The following is a 21,018-nucleotide window of genomic DNA, read 5'->3' on the forward strand; positions in this document are numbered from 1 at the left end:
CCCAAGTAGCCACTCCCTGAGTGCCTTCAGTGCACACTCCATGGGGAAACCTGAATGGACTTCCTAGCGGCAGCTGGACCAGTTGCATCGATCAGACAAAGCGAAAGACCTTCAGACCAGGCGCAATTAGTGATATCTAGATGATGAGAACATGCAGCACCTGAACGTACCTGTTCTAATGAGAATAGGCTGTTCTGAGTGTACTGTGTCCTCTTCAGGCTCCATGGTGCTCAAAACTGTGTCCTCCTACCCACCTCCTCTTTGTACTGTGAGCTGAATCCTGCAAAGCACATAATCCCCGTGGCACTTGCTGATAACGCACACAGCCCTTTCAGGAAAAGGCATGAAGCCCAAAGGAGGGCAAGTGGTGGGATGGCTTGTTTGGGTGTAGAGGGAGGGAAACTACTTTAATTTCCAGAAGGGGTTCAGTCAGAGCCCGGCTGCATGAAGATGCTGAGAGGCTGTGATAGCTGGAGGCCTCTCAGCCACAATTAGCAAGGCTAGACCCCAGCCAGCATCAGCCACATTTGGGTCTATCCTGGAGACCTGCTGGTGCCCTACTATAGGGGAGGTTACTGATTCTCTGCCTCACTGCAGCTTCTCCCCCATGGGCTTGCCCTTGATGGTGCTGCAGGTGCCCACATGCTTTATCCTCTAGGATCTCGTAGTTGCCATTTATGTGACACGCTTAACAGAAGAGTCCAGCAAATGCCTATGATCAGGCGCTACTAAAAGCTAATTATCAGTGGGCCCAACTGGGGCTCTGGGGGAACCGATTTTGAGATATAACCAATCCAATTATTTAAGTAAGGAAATCAGTAGTATCTGTGCAAAATTTGATGTTTCTAGTTCTTACTGTTTCGGAGATCTTTCGGAATTATCAGTGGACCCAACTGTGGCTCTGGGGGAAACCAATGTTGAGATATAAACAACTCAGAGATTTAAGTTAGGAAATCAGTAGTATCCATGCAAAATTTGGTGTTTCTAACTCTTACCATTTTGAAGATCATTCGGAACACACACACACACACTTTCAGAAATATTTATAAGATAAATATATGTACAGTACATACACAAAGATACCTAATTTCTACCTTTCTTTCATTTCCAAAGGTGTTGGTAATCCTTGCTGGCTAATTCTTTTCTCCATCTACCCAGTCTTCTTTTTAGTACTGCCCATGTTCCACTTTCAAAACTTCTTCACTGCACTACTGTTACTATATTCTTTTCAGCATTGCCAATTCAAGTGAATTTATTGCAATTTTTTTTTTGGTTCTTGCTGTAGACAGTCTCACAATGATATGAAAAGATTTCATGTGATATACAGCAGGCAATATCTAGAGGAATCTGCACTGAATTAGAAGTCTAGGACTCATGGCCTCTAGTCTCAGGACTTCCACTAGCTACTGTTGTATTTCTGCCCTGAGACAAGGTCTTTCATCTTGGAGGAAAGGAGGGTTCAAAGAATCATAGAGGATTAAGGTTGGAAGAGACTTCAGGAGGTCATCTAGTTCAACTCCCTGCTCAAAGTAGGACCAATCCCAACTAACTCAGTCACTCATGTCTCAGATGAAATAACTGACATTGTACAAAGGTCACTTGGGGCAGAGCTAAAAATGAGTCTTTAATACAATAAAGCCAAGTTTCATCTATTTTGCCACACAATTTTTCATATAGTTTTTGAAAGATTAAGAGCTTCTGTAACCCCCTTTCCACAGCACAGTGGAGTTTTATTAAACCCTCCAGAACTATGTATAAGGGATTATGACCGCTACTGCTGCCCTAATAATAGATCTAGTTATTTACCCAAAGTGGGAGAGGCTCATGCTTGTCTATCACATGATCATGGGTTCAGTACTCAGAGATGATCCCACAAAGGGTATTACATTTGGCTATGCTGTCTAACCACTAAATGACAATCTGCTCCCAGAACGAGGAATAAGAACCTAGGGACTAGTCTACACTAAGACTTTACATCAACTTTAGTGACATATGGTCAATTTTCTAAGTGATGCGTCTATACTACCAAGACTGTCGCATCATCCTTAGGAGTTGCTGAAGTTGATTTCAGTACTCCTGCTTTTCATGAAGAATGTGATTCCTGACCTTGCATAGTCAAACACATGGTGGTGTAAACCCAGCATTGGGTGAAAGTTGAGGCTATTGGCCTCTAGGAGGCCTTCCCACATTTCCCTGCTCTAACTGCTCTGACCAGAACTTGCCCAAGTGAGCAAAAAAAGCCCCGGGAAAAGCTGAATGGCACTTCCTGCGTGGCCAGCATTGGGAGCACCTCTCAGAGTGAGCAGTACACCACGGCACATGTGGACATGACTTCGACCAATTTCAGTAGCACTGCAATATAAATACTTCTGCTCCCATGGGCTCAGAACAATACCAGTGTGGAATGTCCAGGAGATCTTGGATCTCATCAAGGTGTGGGGAGATGAATCCATCCTTTTAGATTGCTGAACGAGCAAGAGGAACGTGGACATCTAGGACAAGATTGCAAGCTGCCTAATGGCTAAAGGCCATTCCAGGGATGCCCAGCAGTGCTGAGTTAAGATCGAAGAGCTGAGGCAGTCCTAACACAAGGTGAAGGAGGAAGTGTACACTCTGGCACAGCACCTCACACATGCTGCTATTAATAGCAGGCGGACACGACTGGGGGGAGGGTAAGGGTGGAGCTGGACAGCTTACCCAGTATGACCATGGAGTCTGGCTAAGACACACCCGGCATCAATTTGGAACATAGTATAGTGGTGGAGAAGGAGGAGCATGGCCAGTCACTGATCCCCGAGAGCCAGGACCTGTTCATGATGGAGGAGCAGGTCCCTTCCTCCCAGGATGTCTCCCAGTCCATCAGTGACCCTATGGAGGGCACTTCCGGTGAGTTCATAAACTTTCTCTAACTTCAAGCAAGTTAAGGCAATGGGGTGTGAAGTGTGGCATGCTCTGTGCCTACACAGTGTGGGGGGTGCAGAATAGCTTGTTAATGAGTCTGCAGATGGAGGAGAGTCTTGCCTGCTCAGCTAAATGAAGCTCTCTCATAAGAAATGCCCGTTTCACAAGATTTTTGGGGAGGCAAGCCTTATTCTGTCCTCTGTAGTAGGACACTTTCCCACACTAAGCCACTAGTAAGTGGTCTAGCATCATCAAACCATAAGGTATTGAAGCATAAGGCCCAGGTTTCTGGCCACATTCAGTCAGCATCCATCCCAATCACTCAGTGTGATTCGGAAAAGACTCATATCTCACTTGGCAACCTGGATGAAGGAGGAGGGGAAGCTATTAGCACTCTTCCTAGGAGGCCATATGTGCCAGACACAAAGTAGCTCTCTCCCTAAGAGGCCACGTGTACTGGACCTGGCATGTGCCGGACACAGTGGGAAGCAACTCTCTCCTATTCCCTCCTTCTGCAAGTGCGGTGAGAGTTAGTTTTGATTTTGCAGGTGGCTGAGGTTGGCCAGGTGACAGCTCCCCAGAGATCGGCTGAGAGTCGATGAGAGTCCCTGGAGTCCCTCTGGATTGGGACTGCTTCTAGTACAGTCCCGAGTCTGTGGTGCTGTTACATCCCTTCTGAGGCAAAGTCCCCACCTGGCTTCCCATCACATTAATTTATGCACTTTGTAGGATCCTTCTTCACAACCATAAAAGGTAACATTTTACAGCTTTATGATTGGCATTTTCTCACTGATATTGCCTCATGTACTCCATACACAGACAGGTTACATTTTCATAAGCATAAATACAATTGATTCTATTAAAGCAATGTGGCTTTTAAGGAAACATCTAACATTCGCTTAACATATCAGGAACTATTCAAGCTGCAGCTATAAGGGCAGATGGGAGGGTCTGTCTGTCTATAGGGACAGCCCTACTCATCCTCCTGGAGGAGTCAGCTCCACAGTGAAGCCATATGTGACACCATGAAAAGCCAATATGGGTATTAGAGTATAGGTGAGTTTCAGCTGATGAATGCATGCTGCGCCTTAAGAGAACACTGGAATTAGGCATTTTTCTGGAAGAGAGGGGTGAGGAGTTAATTTGTCTTGAAAAAATTCAGGCTGAAGCATCAACAGAAAGTGACAAACCACAGAAACATGGTAGACCATGTACTTTGTGGGGAGTTAGACAATCCTGGATTGTCTGGACCTTGTATGGGTCCATCTGGATCTCTTCTGAGAATAAAATGAAGCCTAAGAATTCGATGGAAGTCTGATAAGTTACAGAAAGGACACTCTCTAAATGACTTAGCCACTTGCATTCTGCTACAAAGACCTTTTACATCTGCACTTGAAAGGGAATCCTCTGAACTGTCATTCATGTTAAAATTCGACACTTGCCAACAAGGACTTAACAAGACTTTGAACTTTCTCACCCATTACCAAGACAGTTTCCCCAATTATCACCTGTAATACCATTAACTCACAAACATCCCACTCTCCCTACCTTTAATATCAGTAATTCACAGACACTTACCTTCCTTCCTCCCCCTTCCCACCCCCCCACATCCCCCTTCTGTTCTGCAATGTGATTTGTCCTTTTCATATTTGTTCATTTTTTTAAATTGTATCCTTTGGTATATATGGTTGTGACTACTTTCTTCCACTATTTGATCTGAGGAAGTGGGTCTGGCCCACGAAAGCTCATCATCTAATAAACCATCTTGTTAGTCTTTAAAGTGCTACATTGTCCTGCATTTTGATAAGTTACACTTCTTGAGCTTGGTATTAAGGTAATGCTGCAGAAAGCATTCCATGACTGGGCATGAGCAGTATGCTGTTCAAAGTAGTTGAAGAAGATCAGGATGTCATATAGGTAGAGTACTATGTATTTATCCATTATGTCTCAGAATACACTGACACATACCAGGGCACAATCCAGATTAATGAGTAGCACTGTGTCCCCTGTCTTGTAACCTGATGTACTCCTTATAATGCCTTGCTGCTGTAGCCCCAAACCTGGACTGTTCATAAATAGCCTCTGGCACGTAAGTCACTCCCTGCTATATTTCTGTGCGCTGCAATAAACCAGCCACATCTTGCTTCTCATCAGCCTTGGTTATGCTGCTGGATGACCCAAATCACTCCCAGTCTGTATTTTTCTCCAGAATGTACATTCTCCAGAATGTACTCCCGGATACAAATATATTTAAAGTCCACTATCCCTTTAACAGAATAGTATACCTGAGAATTATATGAATAACCTTGGTAATTTGTATATTTGCTTAGTCCTGTCCAAATAGAAAGCGATTGCTCTGTGGATGTCTAACGTGTGCCATGCAGCCTCTATTATCTGTGTGGAGTTTGGGGGAAAAATACAGCTAAGTAGATAGTTTTGTTGCAATGAAATGAAGTTGGGATCTTAGGGAGGAATTTTGGGTGTGGAGGAAGGATGACCTTGTCCTTGTGGAATGTAGTAAATGTGGGGGTCTGCCATTAGCGCACCGATTTCTCCTACTCTCCTGGCAGATGTGACGGCAACTAAAAAGACTACCTTCATAGAGAGGTGGAGCATATAGCTAGATGTTCAAATGGCTTATGGGTGATAGCCCAAAGTACTGGGTTGAGGTACCAGGATGGGACTAAGGTCTTTATGGGTGGGTAGTTATTTTGAATTCCCTTCAGGAAGCACTTTGTAATGGGATGGGTAAAAATGGACTTGTCATCAATAAGGAGGTGAAAAACCGTTATGGCTGCCAGGTATATCCTGAGCAAGTTAGATGATAGTCCTGAGTTCTTAAGATCTAACAGTTAGTTTAGGATGACTGGAAGGGGTGTAGTTGGTGGAATTACCTCTTTTTGTTGTGTCCACGCTGAGAATCACTGCTATTTATACATATATGACATCCTTGTCGTTAGTCTGCGACAGTTCAGTAGGATTTGCTTGACGTAATTGGTGAGTGTTGTGGTGAACCAGTGAGAAACCATGCCTGAAGGTGAAGAGTTTGGAGGCATGGGTGATGGATGTGGCTGTCCACCTGTGTTAGAAGGCGAGGGGAGCAATGGCAATCACCATGCTTTTTTGTGGAACAGGTAAGTAGATCATATTTGTCTGGAACAACAAGGAGCAATTAAGATCACTGTGGTCCCATTCTGTCTTCTCTCTTTGAGTACCCGATTAAGTATGATTGAAGGGAACGTGTATAACAGTGGTGCGTCCCATGTTACTGTGAACGCATTCTCCAAGGAGTGCATTCCAATGGTCATATGTGATCAGTACTGTGGACGCTTCTTGTTGGCACTGGTTGCAAACAAGTCCATAGTCTTCCCAATGGGTGAACATGTGCAATAGGAGGTTGGAGTCTCTCTCCCATTCATGTGGAATTGAAGTTCCTGCCAAGGTCGTCTGTGGTGGCATTGTCTTTGCCCAGTAGATAGGAGGCTTGAAGATGTATGTGGGGTAGAATGCACCACCTCCAGAGACAGACCACTTCCATACACAGGCAGTATGATCTGTCTCCTCCCTGGAGATTTTTGTAATACAGGCAGTCCCAGAGTTACGCGGATCCGACTTATGTTACGAACGGCGATTTTCTCGCCCCGGAGGACTGGAGCGGGGGGGAGCCAGCAGACCAGGGAGATGCGGAGCAAAGCGGCTGAGGACCCGGGCCGGACCCGCACGCTTCCAGCTGATCTGCAGACCAGGGAGATGCTGAGCAAAGCGGCGGAGGACCCGGGCCGGACCGCGGCGCTGATCTGGAAGTGCCACGGTCCGGCCCGGGTCCTCCGCAGCTTTGCTCCACGTCTCCCTGGTCTGCTGGGGGGGATGCAGCTAGTGCCCCCCCCCAGCAGACCAGGGAGACGTGGAGCAAAGCCCGGGGACTGTGGTAGAGCAGGTGGGGCGCTGCCGGTTGGTCCCGCAGCACCGCTCCTTGGCGCTACTGGACCAACCCGGCAGCACCCCAGCTGCTCTGCCCCAGGAGTCCTGATTCAGCCGCTGCTGATCAGTTTCAGCAGTGGCTGAATCAGGACGCCTGGGGCAGAGCAGCTGGGGTGCTGCCCGGTTGGTCCAGTAGCGCCGAGGAGCGGCCGCGCAACTGGACCAACCCAGCAGCACCCGAGCTGCTCTGCCCCAGGCGTCCCCAAGTCAGCTGCTGCTGAAACTGACCAGCGGCTGACTACAGGAAGCCCGAGGCAGTGCTGCTCTGCCCCGGGCTTCCTGGAATCAGCAGCTGATCAGTTTCAGCAGCGGCTGAATCTGGATGCCAGTTCCGACTTACATAGAGATTCAACTTAAGAACAAACCTACAGTCCCTATCTTGTACATAACCCGGGGACTGCCTGTACATGGTTGTCTGTAAATATACGAACTGTCTCACTGCGTATGAGGCAGAGAAAGTGCTGGCATGCATAGAACACAGATCTCAGTTCTACTGCGTTTATGTGCAGGTTGGATTCATCCTCAGACCACCATCCCTGTGTTTTGAAGATGCTTATGTGTGGTCCCCAGCCGAGGAGACACTCATCCGTTGTAATGGTCACAGATGATGACTGTGCAAAAGTATTCCACCGCACACATTTTTTGGGTCTATCCAATCTAGGGGATTGTTTGACCCTGAGCAGTTTGAAATAAGTTTGTTGATGTTATGGAAGCGCAGCCTGGCCTGTAAGGTGTTCTGAGCCATAGCTGTGTGGGTCTTATGTGCAGTCTGGCATACTGTATTACAGAAGTGGCAATTGCGGTGTGCTCTAGCAATTGGAGACAAGTTCTTGCAGTGACTTGAGGGCTATCTTGAACTATTACAAATAGCTCCTTTATGGACTGAAACCCCTGTTGTGGAAGAGAAGCTACAGCCGCTATGCAATCAAGGTCAGCTCCTATAAACTCTATTTCCTTAACTGGTTCGAGTTTGCATTTCTGCAAGTTTATCTGTAGGCCCAGGTCTGGAATGGTGACTTGGTCAGGGCAACTGCCTCTTCTACTTGGTGACTGATGTGTGCTCTTAACAGGTGGTCATTGAGGTAAGGGAATATCGTGACTCCCTGTCTGTGGAGGTGAGTGGCCATGAAACAAGCACCTTAGAAAACACCCTTAGAACCATAGAGAGTCTAAAGGGGAGCAGTTTACTGGAAGTGCACATTATGTACTGCAAATCTGAGGTACTTCTTGGGAGCAGGGTGGATGGACACGTGCAAATAAGCATCCTGGAGGTCAAGGGTCGATAAACAGTATCCTTTGTTTAAGGCAGGGATTACTGTAGATAGGGTGACCATCTTAAACCGTTGTGGCTGTATGTAATGGCTGAGCCTCCTCAGGTTGAGGATAAGTCTCCATCCTCCCATCTTTTTTGTTGTGGGAAAGTAATGGGAGCAAAACCCTTTGCCTCTGTAGTGCTGAGGTATGGGATCTATGGCTTCCAGTTGCAGTAGATGGTTGAGTTCCCGGAGGAGGATGTTCTTGTGAGATGGGTCCCATCTCTAAGAGGGGTGGGAAGGGAGGTTGAGAAAATGGGATAGACAAAAAGGGGATACAGTATTTGTTCTTTATTATATCCAATATCCATTTGTCCATTTTGATGGTAGACCACTGTGGGTAGAAGGGTATGAAATGTCTGCGGAATATCAGGTGTGCATCTGGCTGCTTTATAAGGAGTTCTGTTATCAGGCCCTTGACCTGAACTTCAAAATGTTTGTCCTGAAGTTGAGATTTGAGATGTGGAGGGTTGGGTCAGCATTCTGCCTACGCCTAGTTTGGTGCTGTCTCTCTTTGACCTCATATTGCGTCTGAGGTTGATTAAAAGGCATGGGCTTATACCTTTGGGTGAAGTACTTTCCCTGCTTCCTTTTTGTTACAGGGACATGAATGCCCAGTGTTTTTAAAGTGGTGCACAAAACTAAGTGTGTAGTGGGAGGCATCCGTTGTGTCGGCAAAGAGCTTTGATCCCTGGAATGGAAGATCCTCCACTTTTGCCTGCACCTTGAGGAGAAAACCATACAGGTGGAGCCAGGAAGCTCTCCTCATCACGACTGCCATGGCAATGGAGCAGAATGCAGTTTTGGAAGCAGGCTCCTTAGAGAGCAGTGCAAGATATCAAAGCAACCTCATTTATATTGGCTCTAAATTACTCTCTCTTTGTATCTGGGAGACTTTCAATAAATTGTGATAACTGTTTGAAAATGTGGTGTTTGTACTTGGAAGTAGTGCAGTGTAGTTTACAATTCTTAACTGAAGCGATGCAGAAGAATAAGCCTTTCTGCTCATGAGATCCTGGTGCTTCCGCTCGGTCATAAGGGACAGTTTTAGGGGTGTTCTGTTTCCACTCTTTTTTTAACTGCGTTTACCACTAGAGAATGTGGAGAGGGATGGAAAAACATCAGCGCTTTGGGGTGCTACATAGTATTTTCAGTCTGATCCCTTACAGACTGGTGTGACAGTGGTGAGTGTCTGCCCGATGACTGTGGCAGGATCCACAAGGGCTGGGTCCATAGGTAGTGCCAGTTTTGCTGAAGGGGATGCATGTAGGATGCTAGTTAATTTGTGCTGGGTCTGAGGAAAACTGACCAAAGAAACTTTCAGCATGTCTGCCACCCTTTTTTAGAGTTTGTAAAAAGATTTAAAATAATCTCCGGCTGTGGGTGGAGACGGCGGAGTATAATGCAAGGGATGAAGAGAAAATAAGTGTGGGTGGCAGTGAGGAAGCAGAAATCTCCTCTTCACTAGTGACTGACTCCTCCTCCTCTTGATATGCTGACCTATCAAGGGAGGGTAGAGATGTAGCCCAAGATGGAGAAGAAGGTGGCACTTGAAGTTGTGGTATTTGTGTTGCTGAGCTCTATAGAGGACCCAGGGGTCCCTGTAGGGCCAGTTGTGGGCATTGGTGTAGGAACAGGCAGCCACTGGGGTTATTGCCATTGAGGAGTTGCCTGTGGCTGTTTTGGAGAGGAATGCCTCGGGGTATAGATACCTACTAAAGGTTCTTCATCCTCATCGCTGGACAGCAGTCATGCCAAGCCTGCAGGTGTAGAAAGGCTGAACCTGCTTCATGCAGGTCTACAGTCAGTACCGAAAGCCGAGTTGTCGGTACCAAGGTTACATGCAGCTCTTCAGCTGTAGTAAAATGCTGCAGTGCTGAAGTCTTTGGTGCTGCAGGTGGTGTTGCAGCCAGTGCTGCTGGAATCTGCAGTGCTGTTGGTGCCACGTTTATGCTTTTTTGGTGCCTGAGGTGCCATGGGTGCCAACGCTGCCGAAGGAGGTCATGACTTCTTCAGTGCCAAAGGTGCGTCTGTTGGTGCCGACTTGGGCTTAGCTTTTTCAGGTCCCTTGGAATTCAATTTTGAAAGGTCCTTTGACCCTTTGAATCCATTGGCCTGATGGTCCCAGTCCTCTCTGACCATTACCTTAGTAGAGGCCGGTGCTGGAGGCATCTTTAGTGAGCGTCCCCATTTTTTGAAGGAGATTCACCTCTGGCTGCTGAGTGGGCTCTTTTCCTCAACTTTTGGCCAGAGGCAGGGTCCTTGGCACTGGAATCTGAGGGAGCAGCCTTCTTGGACATTGCCACAGGAGAGGGTTGCTTTGGCGGTGTCGAGTGTTCCGGGTCTGACTTGTTGCACAGTATTTTCTAGAGAAAGGAGCTTCAAATGGAGTTCTCTTGCCTTCCTTGTGAGAGCAGTTAAATGTTGCAGTGCTGGCACTGGGCAGGAGCATGCACTTAGCCCAGGCACTTGACATACTGCGAGTGCCCATCAGACATGGGGATTGAAAGCCTGCAAGACAGGCAATGTTTAAAGCCTGGGGAACTAGCATCCAAGGGAGAAAATGTGGCCAAGTACAAACAGGTCATAACAGTAAAAAAAAAAAGGTGTGATTTTTTTGGTTTTGTTTTTTAACTAACTATAATGTTTAAAAATATCTATGAAAAACTACAGCAATACTAACAAACAATTTTAAGAACAAATTTTGAAAAACTAGTAGGGCAGCTCTCGGTTCCAACTGAAACCAACAGTGGCAGAGAAGGAACTGAAGGGATGGTTGGCTGTGCATGTGGAGTAGCCTCAATGGCACGTACTGGCTGCCCTGCATGCGCAGCCTACCAAGAGCACTTCTACCTAAATTCTCTAACTAGAGGCACAGTGGTGCTCAAGACATTTAAGGTGAAGCACCCACAGAGACACTCCTCAAATAACTCCTTGTTTTTTCCTTGCAAAGATACAGGTTTGTGTTCCTGGCCCCTTCCTTGACAAAGAATGATCACTTAGTGGATGACAGCCCACTAGCCAAGCTGACAAATGACGGAGAACCAGTTTAGCCATTCCACGGACTTATCTGGGAAACATACTTCAGGTCTTAATTTCAGCTTTTATTCATAGCTTTACATTTAATGTTGAAACCAGCACTTTGCCATGATCAGCAAATTATGAGTTTTCAAACGATTTCACAAGGCATAATTTTGTATAAACATTATTACAATAGTATGCAGGGTGTAGACATGGGTATATTGTGTCACACACAATTTATAAAATGTTGAAAGGTGGCCGAGAAGTAGGTCAGCCCAAAAGTCATTAAAAGATATTCAGAGTGGCCATACTGAATCTGGAACACACACATCCCCCGTGTAATCCAGCAACTCAAGAATCAGGCATGCCAGGCACTGTTCCTTCTAAGCTGTGCGGCAGCACAGCTTCACAGGTGACTAATCAGCCCTGCCCAGTTAGTGGCTCAGGGTTCCATGCAGGGAGCTAAATGATTGGGTAGGGCTGATTAATCACAATTTAGAGGGAACACTGGAGGTATTGTTGGAGCACTGTCAGCTGTGACGTAAATTCATCCAAATACTATATTGGCTCCTGGCTGCAGCTCTGTTATAGGCAATCATAGTTCTGGTGCAGAAGGGTTTCTGCATTCTTTTTTTTAAAAAACATTAATACAACCTTGGTATTTTGAGGGGACTTCAGATGTAGCTTCAGCTGACTCAGGTTCACTGGTCTTCAGCTATGGGCTGTTTACTGCTATGTGTAGACTTCTAGGGCCGGGCCGGGCCCTAAGCTCTGAGACTCTCCTACTCTGTGGGGTTCTAGAGCCTGGGATCCAGCCCAAGTATGGAAGCCTACATAGCAATGAAACTGCCCCACAGCTTGAGCAACCAGCATACGCTGACCTGCATGCGTTTCTCTTTGCTTTGTACACATATCCTCAGTGTACACAAACTTCTCCTTACTGTTAAAGTCAAAACATTACATGGAGTTTATTAAAATACTACAAGATTTACCTGGCATTGCCTGGGGCCACGCAGCCTACCTGGCAGCTTGTACCGGGGCTGGCTTGGGGTGGTGGGGACCATGTAGGCCACCTGCTTGCTTCTCCCTGGGGCAGAGGGAGAGCCACATGGCCTACCCACTGGCCTTTCCCTGGGGTGAGGTGGAGCTGCAGAGAAGGACCCCTGCCTTCTCCCTGGAGCCAACCCAGGGCAGCGGGGGCTGCATGCCACAGTGACCTGGGGAAGTAGGGGCTGTGCTGCTGTCCAGAAGCTGTTCTCCAGGGCTAGAGCACTTGCTGTTCCACTGTGCTCATTCATGAGAATAGCTGTCCCTGTTCTCACACCCCTTTTCATTTAATGCATAACATTCCATGCACATACCATTGCCCTGGCACAACCAAACCCTGATGCCGCTTTAAGTTATGATAAAAGGAAGCTGCATACCAAAGAGCCAATAAGAGTAAGGGGGAATTCTTACTGTTTAAGAGGAATTCTTGAAAAATATGGACTCTCAGGTGGATGGATAGATGCACAAACTTTAAAAAATATACAGTAGATCTAGTAACTCTCTATGAAAATTCACTCTCAGCATTAAAGCAAATCTCAAGTGAATTAAACCTTCATATTTTATATACCTCAAAATCCAAATATCTTAAAATACTTTAGAAACTTATTATACAACCCAATGAGTTGAAGTTATCTTTTGATATTTTTTAAGATAGCAACACAGAGTGAATGCACTAGATTCCACTCTATGATAAACAGAGGAACAATAAAATACTTCATTGTTTTACGTATTATCATTTTCTAATCACTTTTTTTATTCACTCAACTTGTCTTGCCAGGGCAGTGTTTTGCTTGCTACCCTTTGTGTGCTGTCTGAATACTGTTTACACGGCACTTAGCGAGAAATATGAAATCTCCCAAAGCGTGCTCAGCTGATCAGTACAGGACACTACCCTAGGTACAAATAATAAGTCAGGTCCCCAGATCTATTTTTACAGATTATTCTATAATTAAAATCTGGAGCAGACTGTTTCCTTTAAGAAAATAATTGTGATAATATTAAATTAATTCAGCATGCTGTGCTGTACATCACAGCAAATAAAAAGCATTTTAGGACCATGTCATTCTGCTTTCACATACAGGCAGTCCCCGAGTTACGCGGATCCGACTTATGTCGGATCCGCAGTTACGAACGGGGCCCTTCCTCTCCCTGGTCTCCAGCAGACCAGGGAGAGGAAGCAAAGCGGCGGAACACGCGGGCAGCGGACAGGGCTGTCCGCTGCCCGCGTGTTCCGCCGCTTTGCTTCCCATCCCCCTGGTCTGCAGACCAGGAGGACGGGGAGCAAAGCAGAGCAAAGCCACGGAGCCCGAGGGCAGCAGGACAGCCACGGCACGTCTGGGCTGTCCCACTGCCCCCGTGCTCCGCGGCTTTGCTCCAGACACCTGTGGTACAGCACCTGGGGCGCTGCCAGTTGGTCCCGTAGCGCCGCTCTGGGCACTACTGGACCAACCGGGCAGCACCCCAGCTGCTCTGCCCCAGGCGTCCTGATTCAGCCACTGCTGGTCAGTTTCAGCAGCGGCTGAATCAGGACGCCTGGGGCAGAGCAGCTTGGGTGCTGCTGGGTTGGTCCAGTAGCGCCGAGGAGCTGCGGCGCTACTGGACCAACCCAGAAGCACCCCAGCTGCTCTGCCCCAGGCGTCCCCAGGTCAGCCGCTGCTGAAACTGACCAGTGGCTCACTACAGGAAGCCCCTGCCCCGGGCTTCCTGGAATCAGCCGCTGATGAGTTTCAGCAGCAGGTGACTTGGGGATGCCTGGGGTTCTTAAGTTGAATCTGTATGTAAGTCAGAACTGGCGTCCAGATTCAGCCACTGTTGAAACTGATCAGTTTCAGCAGCGGCTAAATCTGGACGCCAGTTCCGACTTACATACAGATTCAACTTAAGAACAAACCTACAGTCCCTATCTTGTACGTAACCCGGGGACTGCCTGTAGTTATTTGCTGTATCAATATGGAAAAAACAAAATAGGTCTGTCAGGAAGTTGTGCATCTGTTATCAGCTCTTATTCTTTAAATAGCAGGACTGTAAATATTTTTCTTCATTATCACCCTGACAGTAAATAACTTTGCAGGTGTGATTTACTCTATACAGAATGCCGTGATCTCACATTTTTAAAGCTGCATTAAACAGAAAATAAGTAATAAAAGGCTTATCTACCAGGAAGCAAATGAACAAAATTGGTGAACAAGATCCATGAAAACAGGGTTCAAGATCATCTGGGTTGTGTTTTATGATGGCTTATGTATTTGCTGTACAGTTCCACGTAATCTAGCTATGCTTTCGTATTATGGAAACCACTTCATAATAAATCATTTATTGCATATTTTGCAACTCTGCCAAAGGCTACACTTCAGATTTTGCTTCAGTAAAAAAATACTACCTATGTACAAAGGACACCATTTGAGAATCTAGACATGCCTATGATATTTTGATATTTGCCATCCTGAGTTGTAGTTTAAGGCACTTTTGATCTGGCATTGCCAGTCAGAATATTTATCCATTCACTCAGCACCACATTTATTCCTTCTAAATATTATTTATGTTTCATTGGAGAAAATATAAAAACATCCAATTAAAACAACACACCAAGTAATTCTGCAAATGAAAATGATCAGTAAGTGAAATAATGTTAGTGGGTAATGATTACAAAATTGATTGAAATCTGCAGTTAAACTATACATTTGTTAAGTACAGTTATTAATAAAGGAGAAATTTATTAACAAAAGAGAAATTTCTTCTCAAAATAGGATATTGTTATACCAGCTGTGAACGTAGATAATATATTAAAAATTCACAATTAAAGCTGATATGCCTGAAAAGATGGCTTTATTAATATATTCGTAATGTATCTTCCTGCTGCTTGACTGTAAAAAATCCAGGTAACAAGCTTCTATGTATTCAATGCCCTATACTCTGATGTTTGCTTTGATCTTGCAAGCAGGAAGGGTACTTATGCACAATATATGAATTCTCAAGCACTAAGACCGTAAGATTACTGTATGCACAATACCCTGACCAATCAGAGCACACAGGAAAAATTGAGGGATATGATGCACAACTGTGAAAAAAAACACCTTTACTTTTTAACAGCAGAAGTAATGATTTTACAAGCCATGTGAGTTTCTGAGTGTTCCATGAATCATCCAAAAGTGGGTTGATATGATTGTCCCTTGGGCTGTGCAGTAAATTCATATTCAATACTTTGTGGGATTGATTTAACTAGGAGGAAAAATTGATGATTCTTTGGTGAAATCTTATTTATTAACAAAAAATGTACACAAAGTCTTTTTTCCCTGAACATAACAGGAGCAAGATTAGGCATTTCCCTTATTTATAACTTTAATGCCTGCCTTGCCGGTCAGTCCAATAACCCAAAATAGCTCTGTGTCTCTGGTCCCTATCAGGTCCATGCTCATGATTGCATCTCTGGCTTTTCTGCTGTAAAAACAAGGCCAATCTCTTATTACAAGGAGTTAATCTGCTGAGTAGAGGGGAGACCTGCTCTTCTTCATGTTGCTGTATGAATGCACAGCAGAGCATAGCAGTCAAGTCTTGCTCAGCAGAACAAGATGACCAGCCTCCAAGCTAATTTTTCTTGAGTATGTGTTATATTCTCTCACCCCATGCTTCAACAGGGAAGAGGAAACCAGGGGCTATGATCTGGGAAGAATGGAGACAGATGAGAACAAAAGAATGAAGAAACAAAATGTTGATAGGATGAGAGGACAGAAAAAGGATAACAGGTGAGTAAAGGAATAGGAAGACAGTTGGTGGAAGAGAAAAGAATTAGGGCATCCAATGAGAGAAGTCCCCTGCTAACAGGAAGGGAAAGGGGGGAAAACACAATACAATATTTTTCAGCGGGAAACAAGGAGGGGATGATATCTCCTGAGGTTACCAGAAAAGGGGAAGGAGAATTTCATCTCTCTTCCCCTCTGCCAAACACACCAGAAAAGAGAGCAAAGTCTTCCAACAGGAAGAGAACACTACATACATAATTCCTAAAATTCTTCATGGGAGTGAATGTACATATGCATAAATCGCCTATTATAAGAAACATCTCAACAGCTTACTTGTTACTTTTTGCTTGACAGGGGAATGTGAACATTGTCACAGCTTTAGCATTTAGTATGGGACCGAAATTTGCACCAAAATCCAGCTACAATTCCAGTGTTTACTACATGATTTTACTCACATTTTCGTTTGAAAGAACGTTTATTTTGTGAGGCATTTCACAGGAAGTGCTTGAGAGCTGTGCTGTGGAATTTGCAATATAGATGTCTGGGTAAAGTTTAAGGTGTTCGCTCATGTTTTACAAGCCATACCCGAGAGAACATCTCTCTTCATTGTCTTTGTGACATACAGGCAGTCCCCGGGTTACGTACAAGATAGGGACTCATCTTAGGTTTGTTCTTAAGTTTTTTGTAGGTTTGTTCTTAAGTTGAATCTGTATGTAAGTCGGAACTGGCGTCCAGATTCAGCCGCTGCTGAAACTGATCAGTTTCAACAGCGGCTGAATCTGGATGCCAGTTCTGACTTACATACAGATTCAACTTAAGAACCCCAGGCATCCCCAAGTCACCTGCTGCTGAAACTCATCAGCGGCTGATTCCAGGAAGCCCGGGGCAGGGGCTTCCTGTAGTGAGCCACTGGTCAGTTTCAGCAGCGGCTGACTTGGGGACGCCTGGGGCAGAGCAGCTGGGGTGCTGCTGGGTTGGTCCAGTAGCGCTGCTGCTCCTCGGCGCTACTGGACCAACCCAGCAGCACGCAAGCTGCTCTGCCCCAGGCGTCCTGATTCAGCCGCTGCTGAAACTGACCAGCAGTGGCTGAATCAGGACGCCTGGGGCAAAGCAGCTGGGGTGCTGCCCGGTTGGTCCAGTAGTGCCCAGAGCGGCGCTACGGGACCAACTCGCAGCGCCCCAGGTGCTGTACCACAGGTGTCTGGAGCAAAACCGCGGTGCAGGGGGGCAGTGGGACAGCCCAGACGCGCCGTGGCTGTCCTGCTGACCTCGGGCTCCGTGGCTTTGCTCTGCTTTGCTCCCCGTTCCCCTGGTCTGCAGACCAGGGGGACGGGGAGCAAAGCGGCGGAACACGCGGCCAGCTGACAGCCCAGACGCGTCTGGGCTGTCAGCTGACCGCGCACTCCGCGGCTTGGCTCTGCTTTGCCCCCCCGTCCCCCTGGTCTGCAGACCAGGGGGACGGGGGGGCAAAGCAGAGCCAAGCCGCGGAGCACGTGGGCAGCGGACAACCCTGTCCGCTGCCCGCGTGTTCCGCCGCTTTGCTTCCTCTCCCTGGTCTGCTGGAGACCAGCGAGAGGAAGGGCCCCATTCGTAACTGCGGATCCGACATAAGTCGGATCCGCGTAACTCGGGGACTGCCTGTATTGCCATTTCTGCTCTTAAGAGTTGGATTCCCCTTATGATAAAAGGCAGGGGTCCACTGGCACAGTGTTTCTAGTCAGCGCCTCAGGATTCTGGAATTTGCTCCTCACTTTGATTTAACATAACCTAACCCAGGGGTGGGAAGGCTTTTTTGGGTCAGGGGCCACTGACCGACTGATTTTTCTGTGAAGGGCCCACACAAGAACAAAACAACAAGAAAACAAACAAACAAAAAAAACCTATAAAAACCCCAAAACCAAAAACAATAAAAAAAAACAAAACAAAATGCCTCACTGATGTGGCCCCCAAATGAGGAGAAAGACACTCTGCACATTCCCCTTGCCCATCAGAGCCTAGGTGGGCCCAGCCTAGTAGATGATGTGTGCTCCAGATCTGCGGTGGGGCAGAAGGGAGGCTGGAGCACCAGCGCAGGCTTCTCAGTGCTGGGGGGAGGGGGGAGGAGAGGGGTTTGAACCTTGGGGGCCAGATCTAGGCAAGCTAGGGGCCACATCCAGCTCCCGGGCCTGAGGTTCCCCACCCCTGGCCTAGACCTTCCAGATAACACTGTAAAAACCATTTAGCAAGGATCTTGGGGGAAGGACGAAAGAGGCTTTTCTGGAGTCCTTCTATTTTAACTGTCTACTAGCTGACATTCATGTCCAAGATATATTCCAAAAAACTTGGGACTTTTAGTAAAACAACTTAAAGTAGGCTGACTTCCATTTGCACACATTGGTGGGTTTTTTGCACAACTTAAGTGAGGGGAATGGGAGGACTTATAACGAGTTAGTTCCTACAAGCATCAATGACGTTAGCATGGAACATATGTATACCAGGGTGACTTACAGCGGGGACACCCTGTATTTGGATGTTTTATGGAAAATCCCCTCAGCCCTTTTAAGTTACTGGAAATTATGGGGTAAGATAACCAAGTTTCCCCATTAGAAAAAAAATTTCTCTCACACACACACACACACCCACCAAGAGGCCACAGCAAACATAGCAGAAAGCTTAAAAATTGAAACTGTATTACAATCTATTTTGCTTATTTTAAAATAATGATTTTGATTTTAGAATATTTGAAAATATTGTGTGTTGGGCAGCTGTGTGTGTGTGTGTGTGTGTGTGTGGATATTAATCAAGTTAATTGCAACCTGCCAGTTATGCGTGACTTGGAAGGTGCATACTTACAAAAACTGTTGCAGGATGCATACCGTGTTCCTTCCTGTCCCTCCCATGTTGTGCTTCTTTGTATTGTCTATGCAAGTTTAAAGCAATCAAAAACCAACACATTTTAACCCAATTTTGGGAAGGCAACAAAGGAGATGGAGGGCTAGTCAGGGATTTAGGCTACCTTAAAGAAGTTTTAAAATGCATGCATTTATAAGCATATACACATGTGCAGTTATAAGTGAATACAAAGTAGACTGCAGTATTAACAATTCTAGTCATTCTTACCTGTTAAGTCTTTTGTTCTTTCCAGGAGACTCCCTGACTTTTGGTATCATTTGCTGGGTTATTGGGTAGCTGTCTCTATCACTCATTTTTATGATCAGGCATTAGCTAGATCAGCCCCGTCGAGGGGCTTCATGCACTGGTTTTATAAAAAAGATGAGAGAGCAGCCACAATCATATCTGGGCAGCAGGAAAAAAACAGACTAGGCAGGAAGAAGCAGGTATTATGGACTGGTGTGAATCACTGCAATGTAGCAAATACAGCCAGGTGCAACACACTGGGAGAGGAGTTTAGGGGATTGAGGAGAAAAGGGTAGTTCACTCTGGAGCAGGAGACAGAATACAACAGGACTTCGGCTAATGAGGGGAAAACATAAGAACATAGGAATATCCATACTGGGTCAGACCAAAGGTCCATCTTCTAGCCTAGTATCCTGTCTTCTGACAGTGGCCAACGCCAGATGCCCCGCAGGGAGTGAACAGAATAGACCATCATCAAGTGATCCCTCTCCTGTCACCCATCTCCAGCCCAAGACAAATAGAGGCTAGGGACACCATCCCTACCGATTCTGGCAGGTTTAAAACTAATAAAAGGAAGTTCTTCTTCACACAGCGTGTTGTCAACCTGTGGAACTCCTTGCCAGAGGAGGCGGTGAAGGCTAAGACTATAATAGAGTTTAAAGAGAAGCTGGATAAATTCATGGAGGTTAGGTCCATAAAAGGCTATTAGCCAGGGGATAAAATGGTGTCCTTGGCCTCTGTTTGTCAGAGGCTGGAGAGGGATGGCAGGAGACAAATCGCTTGATCATTGTCTTCGGTCAACCCTCTCTGGGGTACCTGGTGCTGGCCACTGTCGGTAAACAGGATACTGGGCTAGATGGACCTTTGGTCTGACCCAGTACGGCCGTTCTTATGGTCCTCCCTTCTCCTCTCCCCACTCCCATGGAGGGTCTGTACTCTCTGGAGTGAGTGAGTTCTCCAACCAGGGAGGCAGGAAGTACTTGGGGGTCATGTGACCCATGAAAAAGTCACAGAATCAAATTACAGAGATAGCCGGGATAGGGTATATGTAACTGGGGTATAACCTGGCTAATTTCTGTCATTTAGATAAACAAGAGACCTTCAGTCTCAACAGGTATGCCAACTGGTCCTTTTTAAGCATATATAAGCATGCAGTCTAGTAATATTGTTAGTTGGCCTTTTCTGATTTTCATCAGCTAAGAATAGGCACTTCTTAAAGAGGGCCCACCACACTAATCAGTTGTACAATTTACTGAAGAGAAATCAACTTACAGCCAACATGATCAAACATTACTGAGAACAGAAAGTCTCTAGGTGTCATGTAATATTCTCCTTCATATTCCAAGGAGGCAAACTTCATAAAACGTTGCTTTCGTATAGACAGTTTTTCTGCCATCTCCTCATTAGTGACATCTTCCTTCTGAAATAGGAAAAAAAATCAACATAAGAAAAGTAAAAAGAAGCTTTACCCTAATAAGGAGGAGTCATATCACCAACCTTCCATCCTCAGTATATGTGATCAAGTCACCACAGTAAGAAGGACTGGTTGTAATTAAGATAGTTATCATAGTTTAACACCAAAGCAGAAGCAGTATTGCCCACACCAAAAACAATTTCTGCAAATCATGAGATCTTAAAATTAAGCTGTGTACTTTTTATTTGGGTTTGAACTCTTAGAGTTTCAAGGCTCTTCTCTATAATCATGAGATTGAAATTTACTATTTTTGTAATCAAATCTGAGGGTCTCAAATAATCACCTGACACCATGACTGAGGCTTTAAGAAATACACAAATGTTCACAGACTTAGGATAAATTCACTAGCTTTGGTTTTATCCCAGAAACAGCAACAGAAAGTGATTTCAGGTATAGAGGGAATCTAGATGGAGGAAAAACAAGA

At 45.8% G+C, this 21,018-nt stretch overlaps 1 protein-coding gene across 1 annotated transcript in view; it reads right to left on the reverse strand.

Annotated features, from left to right (window-relative positions):
- The window catches only part of MICU2 (mitochondrial calcium uptake 2), a 197,178-nt gene that overhangs the window by 62,579 nt on the left and 113,581 nt on the right, over positions 1-21,018 (reverse strand). The window contains exon 2 of the mRNA XM_089775607.1: positions 20,393-20,540. Coding sequence (XP_089631733.1) covers positions 20,393-20,540 — 148 coding nt within the window. The remainder of the gene's footprint in view (positions 1-20,392; positions 20,541-21,018) is intronic.

Source organism: Pelodiscus sinensis, chromosome 1 (assembly GCF_052426305.1).
Source record: "Pelodiscus sinensis isolate ZL-2025 chromosome 1, ASM5242630v1, whole genome shotgun sequence".
Classification (NCBI taxonomy): Eukaryota; Metazoa; Chordata; order Testudines; family Trionychidae; genus Pelodiscus; species Pelodiscus sinensis.